This window comes from Typopeltis vanoorti, chromosome 9, assembly GCF_054136105.1.
Source record: "Typopeltis vanoorti isolate ZY-2024b chromosome 9, IOZ_Tvanoo_1.0, whole genome shotgun sequence".
Taxonomy (NCBI): domain Eukaryota; kingdom Metazoa; phylum Arthropoda; class Arachnida; order Uropygi; family Thelyphonidae; genus Typopeltis; species Typopeltis vanoorti.
The window spans coordinates 74,448,548-74,468,026 of NC_143557.1; the positions used below are offsets into that span (position 1 = coordinate 74,448,548).

Genomic DNA, 19,479 nt, shown 5'->3' on the forward strand with positions numbered 1-19,479 from the left:
TCATCCTGCAGGATATCTACATCAACTTTATCAACTAATGCCCTTCCCAGATTTCATCATCATCAAACAGCTGAATATTCCCCTCCTTCAAATCTTCTGCTATAGCATTAATGTATAAATTAAAGAGTAGTATTCCTCGTACAGAGCCCTGTGGTGCTCTTTTAGTCACCCTCATTCACTTTCATTCCACTCCACCATACACCACTCTCTAATATTTGTCTTTCAGCCCCCCCCCCCCCATCCATGCCACTAGCCCAGGGGTCGGCAACCTGCGGCTCTTTGGATGTGAAGCTGCGGCTCTTTAGTTCCATACGCAAATATTATTTATTTTATCAAAAAAAAAAATTTTTAAATCGTTCTGAATCGATTAACGAGGATTAGGCACCGATTCTATCTCTCAGCCACTTGTACTCGCTTTTCACCGCACCCCTCCCCCGTGACACGCATCGTCACTGTCGTCAGTCCGTCGGAAGCTTATATGTTTGGCAATTTTCATTGATTTCGGCATAGCTGGGCATAACACCTTTACTCGTAAACTAAGTATCTAATATTTGCCAAAATTAAAAAAAAAAACTAAAATGTGCAGACTGCGCCGTGATAAACACGTTCTGACAAGTCCGTTCGTGCCAGTCGGCGATCACCGCACACGGGAGGCGACCACAGATGCGACGAAACTATGTACTTATAGTCAATCAGTACGTGAGAGAGTGAGACAAACAGTGTTTCGTGTCTAAATTATTTATTTTAATAATTAAATTATTAGAGAATTATTTATTTTATTTAGGTAGGTATTTTTAATTGGGAAATATCGTTGTAAAATGTTTTTTGATAAATTATATTTCATTATGCCCAGCTTCTCGTATCTGCTAAAACAGTACAAGATAGAATAGCTAAAATGTCTTCAAATGTAACATATTTGCAGGTGGAAGATATTCAACCTTCTTCTGCCTTATCACTTGCTATAGATGAGTCTTGCGACATAAAAGACACGGCACAAGTTGCCCTTTTTGTCAGGTATATGTCTTCCCAAGGTCCAAAAGAAGAACTTCTAGGATTGCTACCGCTCTCGGGACAAACTAGAGGGGAAGATATAGCGAATGCCGTGCAAAAATGCCTTGAAGACAATAAGATCTTGTGGCTCTTTAAAAACTTTTTAAAATTTTGTGGCTCTTTAAAAACTTTGAAATTTTGTAAATTGTAATTTTTGACTCTTCCGACTCAAAAGGTTGCCGACCCCGGCACTAGCCTCATATCCATTCCCATTTGCTCCAATTTATGTAATGGTTTTCCATGCAGTATTCTCTCAAATGCCTTTGCAAGCCAAGCAGTATCATGGTGTAGCCATTTCCTTTATCCAATTTCACTGTTACTTTATTATAAAATGTAAATAAATTACTAAGACAGGATCTACTCATTAGAAAGCCATGCTACCCACCGTAGAGTATCGTATCCACCCACTATTGTGTTTTACCTTTAACCAGCTGTTCCAAGACTTTAACAACCACTTGTGATATATTAATTGTTCTGTAGTTTACTACTTCTGTCTTGGAGCCACCTTTATGTAATGGAACTGTCTTACCCTCTTTCCATCCCCCTTGAAACCTTGCCAGAGCTGAGACTTATATTAAACCACTTCATCAGAGGCAATGCCAGTTCTCTTGCATATTTTCGTAGTACACAGGCTAACATGCCATCCAGTAACATTGCTGTATTCACACTGATATTAATCAATATGCTGAACATCACCTGTTCATTTATTTCAATTTTGACATGCATCTCTGTCACATCATCAACCGCAAAGTCTTCACCTGAAGGATACACCTTTGCAAAACGATACAAGGATACAGAGCCCAACAATTTCTTTGGACTCTGTATTCTTCCTACCATCAGCATTGATTAATGTCATCTTACCTAGTCGATTTTCCTCTTACTTGCTATATAACAAAAATAAAAAAACTCTTTTGGGTTTTCTTTGGCCCGCTTAGCTAATTTTATCTTATAATCTGATTTGGACTTTCTTACCATACTAGTTGCCTTTTCTTGCTTGCACTTTGTACTGCGTATGAGTATGCCAACAACCTTTTTATTTATATTCCCTCCGCGCGTTTTTTTTTTTTTTTGCGCTTTTTATCTTTGCTCATCCCCTTAATCCCGAAATGGTTTATCCTCCTGATCTTGGATGTGTAGCCTAATACTGTTTCTTTCAAACAATATCTGACCACTTCCCATGCACTATTAACATTCTTTCCTTGTAGCTGTCAAGCTATGGTCACTGCTCAAAGATAACTCTTAAGTCTGTCATAATTACCAGCTTTATAGTTCAACATAAACTTTTTCTTGACAGAGAATTCCACATATTTGGCAAATTCCCAGAACAAGACTGCATAGTCACTCTCCCAAATTGGAGGCAGAGTGTCTACCTTTGTTATAGATATATCTTCTGATGCTATTACCAGATCCAATACCCTCAAACTCCTTGTCCCCTTTATAACATGTTGTTTCAGGTAATTATTTCTTAGCAACTGTATAAATTCCAGTTCCATCTTGTCATGTCTCCCATTTTTTTCCCTCCAATCTGTGTCCTCCATTGTTGGTCTCCTATAATAATTTTTCACTCTACACTCATTGTGCTAATCTGCTGAAACCTGGCATCTACATCTTCTTGTGGAATCCCCCCCCCCCCCACTGTAGCAGCAACCAATCATATATTTTGTATTATTGGCCTCCATCTCACACTAGACAGCCTCAAATGAAAATGAACCATCTTCCCGAAACCTAAAATTCTCTTGAATTTCTAATTTTGTTTGTTGTAGTCATTCAGTAATCATTAGCATACTCCATCTCCTGTCCTATTCCCTATTCTCCCTGAAAAATGATACATTTTAACCCTGTAACTATATCATTTTATGTCAACCATGTCTCACTGATAGCTATAATTTTGACCAAGTCAAGTGACCTATGCCAAAAACTCCTCTCCTGATTTCTAATACTTCTGGCATTTGTGTACGTGCATCTCAACATCCCCTTGGACCCACAATTACTCTTGTGTAATCTCATTACCAATCTATTTGAATATGATACCTGATTTGCTCTGAGGATGCTGGGTTTTAATCTTGCAAATTATAAACCAGTTAATAAACATCCTTTTATAATTTAGTTTTTGTTTAGTGTTTTAGTACTGTTAAAATTAAGTCATGAATAACGTTGAACACCTAAGTCCGTGAAGTAAATTGATATGTCAGGTAGTCACTGTATACTTGACCACAGCATCATGCTTGCTACAGTGTGCATGTTGCAATGAGTAGGTAAAACAAATCCAATTGTAATGGACAAAAGAACAAAGGTTGTAATTTGGTGTCCTTTAATGTTTTTTAAAAGAAGTATTACAGTTGTGCAGAAGTTGATCTTAAGATGAGTGTCTCCCAAAGTTTTGGCAGATTAATTTAGCCATGCTTATTAAAGTTAGAAGAATGCTTCATAGCCATTTTCTTCTTTCTAATTCTGTGTGAAGAGGGCAGGGGGGGGGGGTCCATAGTATGGTCTGCCAGTCCTAGCCTTTCCACAGTAATGGTGGTGAATGTATTTCTTATGTTCTTCAAGGCAGATGTTAACAGTTCTTTGTTTATCCATAGTAAGCTAAGTCACAGGGGACCTGATACATTCCAGGATGTTCTAGAGTAGACAGGTCCAAGTTGCTAATTTGACATGTTGTTTGAATGTGGTGTGAAGTTTATATTTTATTAGTACTTTGGCCATCTTTTCAGATGTACTTCAAACATATGGATTAGGAAGTAATGTTTTGTTCTTGTGTTTTTATGGAGGGGTAAGTTAGGATGATCATGTAGTGTTTTATCTATTTTGTAAGAGCTGTGCCATTGGCCAATAAAGTATGGCAAAGATAGTTGAATTCTTTGGAAAGGGCTGCATTTGGAACACATCGCCCAGGTCCTATACATAAGTGTTTTGAGAATTCCATACTGTAGGGCTGGATGATGATGTGACTGTTTATGTAAATATCTTCCTCTGTGTGTGTTAGCTTTCTCTAAATGGTGCTGGTAGCACAAAGACAGGGGTAATGCATGTCGTGAGCTGTTAAGAAAAATAAGATAAGTATTAGTATTAAGGAAAGATATTATTGTGTTTATTTCATTGCCAATATCGATTTTTAAGTTTGCTCTATCGGCAATTTTTTCTATTTTCATGTGGTCTTTTGTTAGAATTTTATTATCAGTATTGTATCCAACTGTACTGATTATATTGAAGATGGTGGCACCCCAGTTTTAACAATACACTATATTTGAATTTGTGTGTGTGTGTGTTTTTTATTTATGAATTTGTGTGTGTGTGTGCGTATGTGTGTATGCGCACGTGCAAGAAAGGTTAGCATTGGGAGGCACTAAGAAACATAAATATCTTGATCTCAGGATTTAGCAGCAGCAGCAGAGATAGTGCTTCAGAAACAGGTAATCAGTTTGTGGATACTGGTAGTGTATTCGAGGGTGGGGAGAATATTAAAGACATATGCATGGATTTAACCTTGGGCAGTGTAGCAGAGATGGTTTGTCTGATGGCTATGATTGTGTGTGTGAATGTTAATTGAAAGCAGGATGTGTGGAGAGAGAGAGAGAAATGGAACTGATGAGAATGCAGGTTGAAGGAATGAAGATTAAGTTGAGGAGGATGAATGAAGATATTAGGAGGATGGAGAGGTTGGCTAGTGCAAGAAGAACAAGAGTAGGTGTAAGAGAACGGCATCAGAGAGCAAGGGAGAGAAGAAGGAAAGAAAGAGAGAATAAGAGAGACAGGAGAGGAGTGAAAATTGCAGAAAGTCAAGAGAGTGTAGAAGCAAAGCATCAGAGAAGGAGGTAAGAGAATAGGAGAGACAGTAGAAAAGAGGAAATTGCAAAAAGTCGAGAAAGTGTGAAAGCAAGAGATAGAGGGAGAGAGAGAGATTGGAAGCTATAAAGGGATACCATTGAGAGAAGAATGAATCTGTTTGTAACATCATGTATAAAGATTTGATGATTCAGGGTGTGTACAGGAGTGCTTGCCTGGTGGAATGATAGAGAGTGTGGCACTGGCAGTGAAGAGGGGGTAAAAATGTGGAGGAGATGATAGCAATGGTTGGGATGAATGATCTGAGAGGTAGTGTGAATCATGTTGCACGAGATTTGAGGTTGATGTTAGAGATAGTGAAGCAGAAACATATCCAAGGAAAGATACTGAGTGCTTTGCCCAAGTATGATAATGGAGAAGCAGAGCGGTAATGATGAATGAAAGAATAGCGAGAATGTGTAGGGAAAGAGGTCTGGAATATGTGGATATAACTAGTGATGAGCAGGAAACGTTTAGGCAGATTAGTTAGGCAAGTGCAAAGTGAGTGATCATTATGGAAGACTTTGATTATAGTGATATAAACTGGACAAAAGAGACAGCATGTGGTGCAGGAAATGTGAGGATCAAAAGTTTTGGATTTGAGGATCTCATTGTGACTGAGATGTCATACTTGTCCCCCATTGGTGAGAGTGACCATGTAGTCCTGACATAGAGGATGAATAGGAATATGGAGGTATCAAACCGATAAAATTTATGTGCAAATCAGACTTAGAAACCAGCTTGCAGCAGTTTAATCCCCAACCGGCCACGATGTCTATAGATGTCGAGCTAAATCTGGATATGAAGCTCTAAAACCCATTGAATAACATGGATAAGAAGTGCAATTTGGTGTCACTATTTCATCCACATTGGCCGGTAGGGAGGTTAATGGATGAAAGAATATGAAGGAAGAAGGGTCATTAGTGCATGAAGGATACTTAAAAAAGTTGTTGACAGTAGTGGCAGATTGTACGCCTCGGTAAGAAGATAAAGCAATTTGGAGTCAAATAGATAAGAGAAATTGCAGAAGAAAACACAATTATGAAAGACATATAAAGAGAGAGGTGGAGAACAGTTGCATGAGGAATATAAGGCTCAGGCTAGGAAAGTAACTAGTATTGGAAGGAGAGGAAAAATTAGAATATGAGAAGAGACTGATGCTGCAATCCAAGGAGAATCCGAAGGAGTTTTTTTGTTATGTGGTGAATAGGAGGAAAATTATGGTGGACTGTGATTACATTGCTGGATGGAAATGAGAAGAGGGTGACCAAAGCAGATGGCATAGTTGAACTATTTAATGATCATTTTATTAGTGTGTTTCATCCTAGTACAGCAAGCTATATTCCTAGAAGGATAATGAATGATGTTTAAAGTGAAAGAAGAGGATGTATTCCAAATACTGAGTACACATAATGTTAATAAGATAGGGCCTAGATGGAGTTTCACCATGTGTTTTATGGGAATGTGCCATGGAACCATCTGTGCTATTAGCTTGGCTGTTTAATGAAAGTCTTACAATGGAAGAGGTTCCTGGAGAGTGGAAGGAGGGTGAGATAGTACCATTGCTCAATGGTGGCAGTAGAATGGAGGTATCAAACTATAGGCCTGTTTGTATTTCTTCTGTAATTGTTAAAATTTTGGAGAAATTGGTAAAAGTTCATATACAGAATTGGGGAGATGAGGGCAATATTATTTATGCAGGCCAGCATGGATTTGTTAAAGGGTACTCTTGTTTTAATATTCTTGTTGAGAGGCTTATACGCTGGTTAGACATGATAACTAATATTTAAGGAATTGACAGCGTATACTAGAAATATAGATTAAATAAACTTTAATATATACATTCCGATATTTCGGCGAACGTCACGTTGCCATCTTCTTGGGAACTTACTAAAAGACACGTGCACACAAGTACTAATAACAGCAAATGAGACTGAAGCTAGGAAGCTAGCGTTTCCTAAAGTCCTGATGGTGCCCCCTGCCTGGCTATATTGGTAGTTCTTGGCCTTTGGGCTGAAGTTCTTCTGATAAAAGTTTCCCAAATTTGGGGCAGTTTCATGCATCCAAATTTGTTGAGGTTTGGCATGTTCCTAAGGGCCGAGGCTGATTCCATGAATAGTCTTTCATACTTGAACTTGCTGCGGTGTATTACTGTGGCTTTCTTCCATCTTATTCTGTGGCGAGTATCCAGAGCGTGGTCTGCAAGCCCAGAGTGGCTGTACTGGTAAAATCGGATGTAATCCTTGTGTTCTGAGATTCTGATATTTGTTGTCCTGCCTGTTTGGCCAAAGTAGGACAGTTTACAGCTGCAAGGGACCTGGTATACACCAGATAGGTCTAGGGGAAGTGGTTGGTCTTTGGTGGAGCGGATAAGGGATGCCAGTTTTCTATGTGGTCTGTAACAAGTGGTCAAGTCATGTTTTTTTAGGATTTTTTTGATTTTTTCCGAGGTGCCTCTGATGTAGGGAATCATGATAGATTTAGAGTAATCTTTTCTGTGAAGGGGAGGGGGTGGTGGGTTGTGGATAACTGGGTTAAGTATTTTTTGGAGGGGGTAGCCGTTGGCTGAGAAAGTGTCACGGATGTGATTTAGTTCAGTGGTTAGGGCTTGATCATTAGAACAGATTATTTTTGCCCTGTTGAATAATGTTTTAATAACTCCATATTGTTGTGAGGGGGGGTGGTGGGATTGTTGGTGAATGTATCTGCCTGTATGGGTGGGTTTTCTATAAACTGAGAAAACCAAGGTTCCATCAGGTTGGCGGGTGACTAGTGTGTCTAGGAAGGGGAGGTTATTGTTTTCCTCTTTTTCCAGGGTGAATTTGATTCTAGGGTGTTGGTTGTTCAAGTGTGTTAGGAAGGAGAGGAGTGAATCCGGGCCATGTGGCCAAATAGCGAAAACATCATCAACGTAGCGAAGCCATATGGTAGGTTTTTGTGGGGCTGAGTTTAAGGCTTTCTCTTCAAACATCTCCATGAAGAAGTTGGCCAAGGGTGGGGAAAGTGGTGAACCCATGGCTGTCCCCTCTATCTGTTTGTAGAATTTTTCCTGCCAAACAAAATAGCCTGAGTTCATTGTAAACTGAAATAGGGCTGAGATATCGGGAGGAAATTTAGCTTGGATTAGCTCTAAGGTTTCTTTGAGGGGGACATTCGTGAATAGGGAGGATCCAACAGATCAAGTGGCACAGCAACATCTGATGTGCGCAGACTTTAAAATAAGATCGAAGATAAGAACCTCTGGAAGCCATGGGATGAAGACAATTAAGTGTTTTTGCTTAAAAGAAGAGAGTGTGAGGAATCGTTTTAGGGAGAGGGTGTTAGAGAGGAATTTGGATGGACTGGAAAGTGTACAAGATTGGTGGAAACATAATTCAAAAGTAATCCTGAGCTGTGCAATCGAGGTGCTTGGTGAGACATCTGGAAAGATTAGAGAGCAGGAGGGTTGGTGGTGAATAATGTACAAGTGGCAGTGACAGCTAAGAGGAAGGCAAAGCAGAAGTGGGATGAGTCAAGAGTGGAAGAGGACAGAGAGGTGTACAGAGAGAGAAAGCAAGAAGCCAAGAGAGTTGTGGCACAGGTGAAGGCCATGGCATATCAAGATCTGTATGATCAATTAGAAACAAAGGAAGGACAGAGAAAAATTTACCAACTAGCGAAATGTAAAAATAAAGCAACAAAGGACATCGTACATGTGAGGCAGATCAAAGATGCTGAAGGAAGAGTATTATGGAGGGATATGGATATAAGAAACAGATGGAAAATATACTTTGAGGGACTTTTGAATGAGGAAAATGCAAGGACTCACAGAGAAGATGGGCAGCCTTTTGAGTGGAAGTGACGGAGGCCATGAAGAGGATGAGGAATGGAAAATCGGTGGGCCCCGACAGGATTCCAGGAGGCATGGAAGGCTGGGGGAAGAGGGAATTGACCTGCTATGGGACCTGTTCGTGAAAGTTTGCCAACAGGAAAATATACCTGAGGAATGGAGGGAGAGTACTCTTGTCCCCATCTACAAGGGTAAAGGGGATGCACAAGACTGTAAAAATTACAGAGGAATAAAGTTGATGTCCCACACAATGAAAATCCTAGAAAGGGTTCTTGATGGAAGATTGAGGAAGGAGGTGGAGATTGCAAAGGAACAATTTGGCTTCATGCCTGGTAGATCAACAACAGATGCTATCTTTGGGTTACGGCAGATGATGGAAATGTTTCGAGAGAAACAACGGGAGCTACATCTGGTATTTATTGATCTGGAGAAAGCATATGATAGAGTGCCAAGGCAATAAGTCTGGAGGTGTCTGAGGGAGAAGAAGGTTCCAGAGAAATATGTCAGGTTGGTGTGGGAGATGTACAGAAATGTGAAGACAAGTGTTCAGACTTGTCTGGGACAGACAGAAAGTTTTCAAGTAACAGCTGGCTTGCATCAAGGGTCAGCATTAAGTCCGTTTCTGTTTAACATTGTGATGAAGGTGGTGAAGGAGGAGGTGAGAGAAGATGAGCCTTTGACAATGTTGTATGCAGATGACATCTTGCTGTGTGAAGATTCAAGAGAAGAAGCAGGAACTAAACTGGAAAGATGGAGAAAAGTACTGGAAGAGAGGTATGAGGCTGAGCAGAAGTAAGACAGAGTATATATGTTGCACAGTGGGCAGCAGCCAGGAGACAGATCTGGTGCTGGAAGGAAATGTCATCAGGAAGGTGAGGGACTTTAGATACTTATAATAAATTTAGTTTAATCCTTTATCCAAGTGTGTGCAAACAAAGTTTGTGCCTGAAAGTATCTTCAGGACAGGGGTAAAGTGGTACAACACTGGGCAACTCCTTGCAAAGGTGATGCAAGCTACCAACACTCCTATCTCAGTATCTCCCATAATGCAAAACACATCTGCTTGGAGATATGTATAATGTTATGCATTAAGGGAAGGGCCACTACCCAGACTAGTTTCGACCTTTATTGAGGTCTCTTCATTGGGAGCCAGGCCCAAGTGGAGATACCAGGCAGAAGCATTAGCAAGGTCATCTCCTCCTATAGGAGCTGCCAAACAGTGTGCCACCTTTTTATTAAATTACTCTGGATTTAGAGAAAGATGTAGAAAGTTTATTTTTCACTTGGTCAGACTATAATAAATTTAGTTTAATCCTTTATACAAGTGTGTGCAAACGAAGTTAGCGCCTGAAAGTATCTTCAGTGGTACAACACCGGGTGACTACTTGCAAAGGTGGGGCAACCTACCAACAATCCTATCTCAGTATCTCCCATAATGCAATCTTGCTAATGCTTCTGCGTGGTATCTCCACTTGGGCCTGGCTCCAACTGAAAAGACCTCAATAAAGGTCAAAACTAGTCTGAGTAGTGGCCCTTCCCTTAATGCATAACATTATACATATCTGCAAGGAGATGTTTTGCATTATGGGAGATACTGAGATAGGAGTGTTTGTAGCTTGCTCCACCTTTGCAAGGAGTCGCCCAGTGTTGTACCACTTTACCCCAGTCGTGAAGATACTTTCAGGCGCAAACTTTGTTTACACACACTTGGATAAAGGATTAAACTAAACTTATTATAGTCTGACCAAGTGAAAAATAAACTTTCAACATCTTTCTCTAAATCCAGAGTAATTTAATAAAAAGGTGGCACACTGTTTGGCAGCTCCTATAGGAGGAGATGACCTTGCTAATGCTTCTGCCTGGTATCTCCACTTGAGCCTGGCTCCCACTGAAGAGACCTCAATAAAGGTCGAAACTAGTCTGGGTAGTGGCCCTTCCCTTAATGCATAACATTATACATATCTGCAAGGAGATGTGTTTTGCATTATGGGAGATACTGAGATAGGAGTGTTGGTAGCTTGCTCCACCTTTGCAAGGAGTTGCCCGGTGTTGTATCACTTCACCCCAGTCCTGAAGATTCTTTTAGGTGCAAACTTTGTTTGCACACACTTGGATAAAGGATTAAACTAAATTTATTATAGTCTGACCAAGTGAAAAATAAACTTTTAGATACTTAGGTTCAACATTGGAAGAAGATGGAAGAGCTGAGAAGGAAGTGGGATGCAGGATACAAGCTAGTTGGAGGAACTAGAGGGAGATGGCTGGAGTGTTATGCAATAAGAGGGTGCCGATCAATCTGAAAGGCAAAATCTATAGGACCGTAGTGAGGCCAGCTATGACCTATGCTATAGAAACTGTGGCCCTGAGGAAAAATACCATCAGCAGGATGGAAGTAGCAGAGATGAGAATGCTTAGGTGGATGTTCGGTGTGACCAGAAAGAATCGTCTTAAAAATGACTATGTGAGGGAAACAGTGAAAATTACGAACTTAGGCGCGAACATACAGGAGGCAAGGTTGAGATGGTTTGGTCATGTGATGAGGAGGGAGGGCGAATATGTGGGAAGAAGGGTCATGCAGATGGATGTGCAAGGAAGGAGGAAATGTGGGCGACCAAAGAAGAGATAGAGGGAGCTGGTAGAAGAGGACTTGAGGATGAAGAACTTGAATGTGGTGACAGCCCAAGACAGGAGGATGTGGAGGAGACTCATCATCAACAGTGACCCCACTTAAGTGGGAGAAGCTGCAGAAGAAGAAGAAGAGGGATTACAGGTGAGAGAGGCAAGTGAAGTTAGCTAACTGTTGAGTAAGTTTATATGATGAACTCTCTATACCAACTATAGGATGTAGGGAACTATTGAATTTATGGATTTTAGCTACTCCATAAATAGGTGTTGGTTTAACATTAATATATTTTAATGTATTAATCAATATTCTTTGGGCCAAGAAGTAACTTTTACAAAAAAAACCTCTGTGCTATATAGTAGTCATTACAGGTCAGAGAGAGAGACTATTTTTAGCCAATGGTTAAAAATAGTCAAGATGTATCAGGGTGGTTTTAATAACCCATTTTTCTAACATGGATGATGGTGTTACAGTGCATGGAGGTAACATCCTGTACGTGTTTTCTTCAAAAATAGGATAAATTGATGACTTCCATCTAGTTGATGAAGGACTAACAGATCTAACAAATAGCTAATTGATTGCTTTTTCTAATGTGAACTGTATTCTATGATGAACTGCAATAATCTTGGACACAAAAGTATTCATTTGAGTTCCATTCAAAATCATGAAGATATCATTAACATATTTATATACTATGACTTGGCTTGGAAGAAATATTGTTCACAGCAATCTATAAAATATCAAGGTAGACAAAGGGGAGATTGTAGTAGTACAAAAAGTATATTACTAGAAGATTACTTTAATGTCTTATAACTTCTTCGCTTATTTCCTCTCTCTCTCTTCCGATTTGGCAGTTTTTCAGATTAATTAACTCAACAATCTCATCAGTAATGTTTCTAGTTCGAGTGATGCTTTAATAAAAGTCAAGATCTTTCATTATCCTCCTAGGCTTACTGTTCTTTTAAGATGTGTTGTTGATTAAATTTGCTATCCCACATAAACTCTCCAAGTACCTGCCAGTTTTACTTTTTACTTTCACAAGGAAATCAGCTTCTCATATCAAGGATGCTTTAAGAACTAATTTGTCATTTTCATCTAGGCCTGTATAATATTATAATCATTTAGGATAGTCTTACTTTTTACCAACATACCTTAAGAAGATACTATTTAATTGCATAAAACAAGATTTTCCTGCAAATATTGTTAAACTCTTTGATTTTGTGATACATTCTGGATAATTTTTAATTCAGAATAAATATACCAATAAACAGAAGATACCACAGTGGGGGAGTCCTCTGTCACTGGCTCTACGAACCAGGACTATGAACAATGCTCCTAAGTGATTTCTTCCAAACTTATGTTATGGTAATAGGTATGTTGATGATAGCTTCTTCATTTGGAATGATTTATCATCTGAACTGGATACTTTTATGTCCAAGATTAATGCTGTTAATTAATGCTGCAATACAGTCCACATTAGAAAAAATCAAAAAACAATCAGTTAACTTTTTTTTGAATCTTTTGATTCTTTTGTCAACCAGATATAAGTCTTCAGTTTGCCATATTTTGGAAGAAAGTACATTATATCTGTAGTTACAATATATTAAGTCAATATTCTCAGCAAATGGCTCCAGTGATATCAATAAATCTTTCAACAGTTATGACTCCTTTTTAATACTTGAGGAAATTACTCTTATTCCACTGCTGCATGTCAAGGGATTATCAGAAAATATTGCTAAAATTCTAAAACCCTCTCAACATTCATGATCCGTTTTGCTCTGTCTAGAAAATTTCTGTTTTCTTTCTTTCTTTATCTAAAGACAAGCATCTGCTTAAACTTTCCAGGAGTGTACCAGATTTCTTGTTCTTAATGACCCATCTTATTATGGATAATCTAGGAGGTCTGCTTCTCTTCTTCCTGAGCATGAAACACACATCATTTTGTGAACCTGAGCAATCTGGCTGAACAACCAGAACATTCTGTCTCCACTAACAATGTTTAACTTGTTTGTAAACAATATATCATGTGAACTGACTGGGGGATCTTTAGTTATTTGCTGATGATGCAAAGTTGGGAAGAATTATAAGTAGCACTGCTAATGCTAAATCCCTTGAGGAAGATTTGAAGACTTTTTACTTGGACAAAAGAGTGGGGTTGTAGTTTTAATATCAATAAGTGCAATGTGTTGCATTTTGGAGTGCAGACATATAAGGCTGTGTACTACATCGATGGTGCCATGCTGCATGAAGTGGATGAGATTAGAGATTTGGGAGTTATGGTTGACAGTAGACTGAAGTTTAGAAAGCATATTGCTAGTGTTGCAAAGGTTGCAGTTCGTAGTGCTGCTATGATAAGAAGTACTGTAGCATGCAAGGATAAGGAAGTGGTTGTGCCACTGTATAAGGCACTGGTCAGACCACACATGGACTATTGTGCTCAGATCTGGTCACCTAATTTTCAATCTGATGTGGAGACATTGGAGAGGGTCCAGAGATGAGTGACTAAGATAATATCAGGATTTTGGATTGCAGAGTTTGGTGGATAGGAGGAAGAGAGGTGATATTATAGAAACGTTTAAGTTAGTGAGAGGATTTTATCAGATTAATCCAGAGGCGATTATAAAAAGAGAGGGAGAAGAAGGGTTTGAGAAGTAGATTTTTTACATGGAGAATTGTCAGTGAATGAAATGCATTACCAGAATGTGTTGTCAATGCAAGTAGTGTTAAGGACTTTAAGATTCTATATGATAAACATGTTGTCAGGTGAATGAACCTCCCACGATGAGTCTGTCGACTCCATGGAGGGTGTAATAATAATAATAATAATAATAATAATAATAATAATAATAATATTGTGTGAGTGTAGATTAATACTGGATAGTTTTATAAAGAAAACTGTGAAGTATGATTGCATTATCCTAATTTTGGGGTCTGATGGTCTATGTTTATCTTCATTATGACAGATGGTACTTTTTCAATCTGCTTTTTTTTTTCAAGTATATATATATATGTGTGTGTGTGTGTGTGTGTGGCGTTTGCATACCACGGCGCTTGATTGCACTAAGGAAGACTTCTTGGTTTCGAATCTAGTCGGCTACTAGAAGAAATTTTTCTAAGCCTTTTTTTCAACCGGTTCCCGAGTTAATCGATCTCTGGCACAGGCAAGTGGGTTTTTTCTCCCGGAAACTTGGGTTTTTCTTCCCGGAAACTCAAGAAAATCGACTGTAGACCCCCACATTATATCAGACATTAAACACGAGTGTTAGGGACCACGAGATGATGGCATTTGTTGAACCATCTCTCTTCACTGCGTGCCGCTTAATTAGTGATAGCTTTGGGCCAGCTATCTCTGATTGGGTACCGGTGGAGATTGAACTGCCCGCTCAGTCTCCAAAAGTTAGATAGGGCTAAAAATGGCCTCGATTACTCCCTATATACAGGAATAAAAAGGCATTAGCTGATAGCTGATATATATATATATATTTAAATTCTAGAATATATTGACTGTTTCTTACTTGAATACAGCTTTCATTGAGCATTGTATACAGTTTTTTTCTGTTAAGTAATTGTTTTATTTTTTATACTGATGATGCCTATGAAACATGAGTGAAAATTTGACTAATATTTAATTCACATAAGTCATTCATTCTTTATTTAATGTAATAAATTTTTCTAATTACATGCTGTTTTAAAACAGTATTTGAGCTGGTCTTGATGGCTTATGTTTATCTCCCTTATGGGACAGCAATTTATTATTATTATTATTTTTTTTTTACACTAAGCATTTATTGACCATCTGTTACCTTACTAAAGCATTTATGGAGCATTGTTGAATTAATTTTTTTCTATTATGTTATTTGATTTGTTCCATTTTGTGTGTGTGTGTGTGTGTGTGTGTGTGTGTGTGTGTGTGTGTGTGTGTGTGTGTGTGTGTGTGTGTGTGTGTGTGTGTGTGTGTGTGTTGCCAGTATCCGTGATACGTAGATGAAAAGTTTACTCATAGAGATTTCATTTGTTATTTAGTGTAAATACTTTATTATCATCAATCCTTGCCTTCTATGGATTCACCAGACTTACTGTATGAAGCTCCTCAATTCTGTACACAACAATACCTATCTTACCTTTCTTTAATTCCTGCAATGTTAGTATGCTCATTGCTTACTCTAATAGTGCATTCTCTTCATGTATCATTGTCAGTGTAAAGAAACCTTACATGAAATAAAAGCCACTTTTACACAAACAATAAATAGCAAGAAACTTCTTTCAGAATTGATGGGTCACTCATTTTTAAGTTTCTCAATATTCAGAGTTATCATAATTATGTGCAAAGAACAATAACAGTGGCACTATAAATTAAAGATGCCAAAAAATTCTATTCTTGGTTTCATCCTTTATCTGAGTGTAAGCAAACAAAGTTTGTATGTGAAGTCACTTCACGACTGGGCTACTTGTATATAAAGGCTAATGTCTTCACATCAATTGCCTTAATATCCCATAATGCAAAGCACATATCCTTATTGATGTGTATAATGCTATGCATTATGGGAAGGGCCCATAATGCATAACATTATACCCATGTATATATTTCACTATATACCCATGTATATAGTGAAACTCAAATCGGTTTCACTATATACATGGTCTCCAAAAACTCAGGCAATTCCCCAGATCACTCTAAACTCAGCAAGTCCAAATGACCCAAAGGATCATTTTACTCAGCAGTGGTTCCACTAAGTGACACGCCCACCCTGCCACAGAGAGGAACCCTCGACAGTGGGTCTGCCCAATGGCAAGCTCACCCCCACCACTGAGCAGAGCCATTGATATCTCAGGTAAAGGGGGGGGGGCTCTCCTGCACAAAAGCACATCAGTGAGAACCAGACCAGGGAGGGATCTCAAGGTTGAAGTAATGCAGAAGTCATATTTCCATATACGGGTAGTCAAAAGGTGTCACACCATCATCGTCATCGTCAAACCTTATTACTAAAATACTCTGGATTAGAGATATATGTTTGAAAATTTTTTCACTTGGTTTTATACTATATTAAAGATTCCAAGAAATTCTATTCTTGGTTTCATCCTTTATCTGAGTGTAAGCAAACAAAGTTTGCACTTCGCTACTGGGCTACTTCTATATAGAGGTTAATGACTTCACATTGATTGCCTTATTATCCCATAATGCAAAGCACCTATCCTTATGGATGTGTATAATGCTAAGTATTATGGAAAAGGCCACTATCCAAACTGGTTTCGACCTTTATTGAGGTCTCATGAGTGGGAGCCAGACCCTGAAGTGATACCAAGGTTGAAGCAATGCAGAAGTCATATTTCCATATACAAGTAGTCAAAATGTGTCACACCTTATTACTAAATACTCTGGATCAGAGATAGATGTTGAAAGTTTTTTCACTTTGTTATGCCTGTCTGAGTAGTGGCCCTTCCCATAATGCTTAGCATTATACATGTCCATAAGGATACGTGCTTTGCATTATGGGATAATAAGGTAATTGATGTGAAGTCATTGGCCTCTATATACAAGTATCCCAGTCATGAAGTGACTTCATGAACAAACTTTGTTTGCTTGCACTTGGATAAAAGATGAAACCAAGAATAGAATTTCTTGGCATCTTTAATAATAATATAACCAAGTTAAAAAAAAATTTGAACAGTGGCATTAAGTGACACAGTTATCATTCCAAGTGCTGCCTAGAAAGATATTTTGCATAGCAAATGTTAGGAACTAAGATCTATTATGGATTACTCCACCACTCAATTATTATCAGCCCTTACACTCAGTTCAATACTTATTCATTTGGATACTAATTTGGATGAAATTCTCAAAAAATTCTCATTTCTTAGAGTTATTTCTAGTTATTTATGAAAGTAAGTGCATAATTTTTTTTTTGTATAGGAATTTCTTCAATTTCAAGGAAAGTAAAACAAACTGATTGTTCTGAAGCACATCTTCTTCAGAATTGCTATTTGTTTAATTATATGTGAACAATAATATATTATAACAGAAAGTTTTAAAAGAGTTATACCGTGAGTAGACATATCGATACAAAATTAATAACGGAAAAAACTCGCGTACAAAGATTATTTAATAGTATAATTTTTGCCTGTGTGTCACAGGCATCTTCAGTACATATTAAGCTCAAATTAAACAATAACTGACAAATTCCAAAAAAGCGCCACCTAAGTAGCTGGTGTAAAAGGTGTACCTAAGTACACCAGCTACTTAGGTGGCGCTTTTTGGAATTGTCAGTTATTGTTTAATTTGAGCTTAATATGTACTGAAGATGCCTGTGACACACAGGCAAAAATTATACTATTAAATAATCTTTGTATGTGAGTTTTTTCCATTATTAATTTTGTATCGATGTTATAACAGAATTATTTACAGAGACTTAAAAAGTATTCTTTGTATTATGGTTATATCAGGAGTTCGCTTAAAATAGAATGTTATATGATGGTTTAATACAGTAAGCTTTCGCTATAACAAACAACACTATTGCAAAGTCACTCAGTATAACAAACTACTTCCAACCAAAACACCATTGATACAATGCAATTCTACAAGAAATTCAGTGTAGCATATTATCCAATATGACAAACTATTTCTGTAATCCTTAAGAGTTTGCTAGAGTGAAAATCTCCTGTATTTCAATTTTAAAAATTTTAAATAGAAATGTACACTTGCTTTAATCATTGATCTTATTAGAAAAGATTGAAATGTGCACATAATTTTATATGTAATTAAAAAAATTTTTTTTTCTTCTTTTCAGCTTCAAGCATTATCACATATATATAAGATTCTGATTGAAGTCTTGCAAGCAGATGGTCCTAACATAAGAGCAGGATTGGAGTATGAAACTCAGCCTCTGTTGCTTAGGTATATGCTTAATACACACTTAATATACAGCACAATAGATACCTTTAACACTGGAGTAGGTTGGGGGAGGGAGAAAAACATTAAATCATTTAAATGAAAAATTGCATCTATTCACTGTATGTTCTGATTCCTCAGTGCTCAATCTCACATAAAAATATATTGAATATATATATGCAGGTATCCACAGAGCACTTAGTACTGATCTGGATGTCATGCTTAGAAGAGTTTTTTTTTTAGCCTTAGTACGACCACATTTGGATTACTGTGCTCAAGTTTGGTCACCTGGGTTTCTTGGTAATGAGGAAGTCGTGGAGAGGATTCAGAGGTGAGTGACCAAGATTGTGAGTGGTCTGTGAAATGCTCCATATGAGGATAGATTGAGGGTATGTTCATTGCAAAAGTTGGTCAGTAGGTGAAAATGGGGGGATATGATAGAAACATTTAAGCTACATAAAGGATTTTACAGGATTGATACAGGGGAAATGTTTTGGCACTTGACTTGAGGGAGCAGAACAAGAGATCATCCCTGGAAGTTGGGTAAGAGCACTATTTTATAATGGCATGAGGATTAGATTTTTCATTTGGAGAGAGTGGTGAATAAATGGAATAGGTTGCCTGAGTCACTTGTACATGCTTTGCCTGTAAATAGATTCCAGAAGAGGTATAATAGATATTGTGTTGATAGCTTGGGTCTTCAATGATGGACTCCATGGAGGTGCCCAAGGAATAATAATAATCATGAGGTACTTGTTTGGAAAGTGATGAAACAAGAAAAGGTTACTGCCAAAAATGGATACATGTGGAAGTATAAATCATGTGATTATAGGAAGCTCTGTAGTCAGCTAGCATCAGTACATCAGGTAATTGAGGGAAAAAGATGTTGACAATGCATAGAAACTACTCACAAGGTAGTATCTGACAAAAACAATGTATAACTGCATGCCAAGGATTAAGCGAGTAAATTGAGTAGGTGTGAAATGGATGAATAGTGAAATCAAGCAATTTGTGCTGGAAAAGAAAATGTTATGGAGGAGGAACAAAACAGTTGGATCCATGAAGAGTATAAAGTGCAGACTAGAGAGGTGACGAGCATGGTAAAGAAATAAGAGGTGCAGTATGAGAGGAGATTGGCTGGTCAGGCCAAGATTAACTCAAGGGAATTTTTTTGCTATATGGCAAGCAAGAAAAAGAATAATTATGGAAGGTTAACACTGGTAGATAGTCATGGCAGCAGAATAACAGCTTCAAAGGATATAGTAG

General features: G+C 38.0%; 1 protein-coding gene across 2 annotated transcripts in view; it reads left to right on the plus strand.

The window, feature by feature from the left end:
- The window catches only part of LOC150103160 (deubiquitinase OTUD6B-like), a 420,347-nt gene that overhangs the window by 372,135 nt on the left and 28,733 nt on the right, over window positions 1-19,479 (plus strand). For both annotated transcript variants that reach the window (XM_090398214.1, XM_090398215.1), the window contains one exon: window positions 18,113-18,219. In XM_090398214.1, the coding sequence (XP_090254340.1) occupies window positions 18,113-18,219 (107 nt within the window). The remainder of the gene's footprint in view (window positions 1-18,112; window positions 18,220-19,479) is intronic.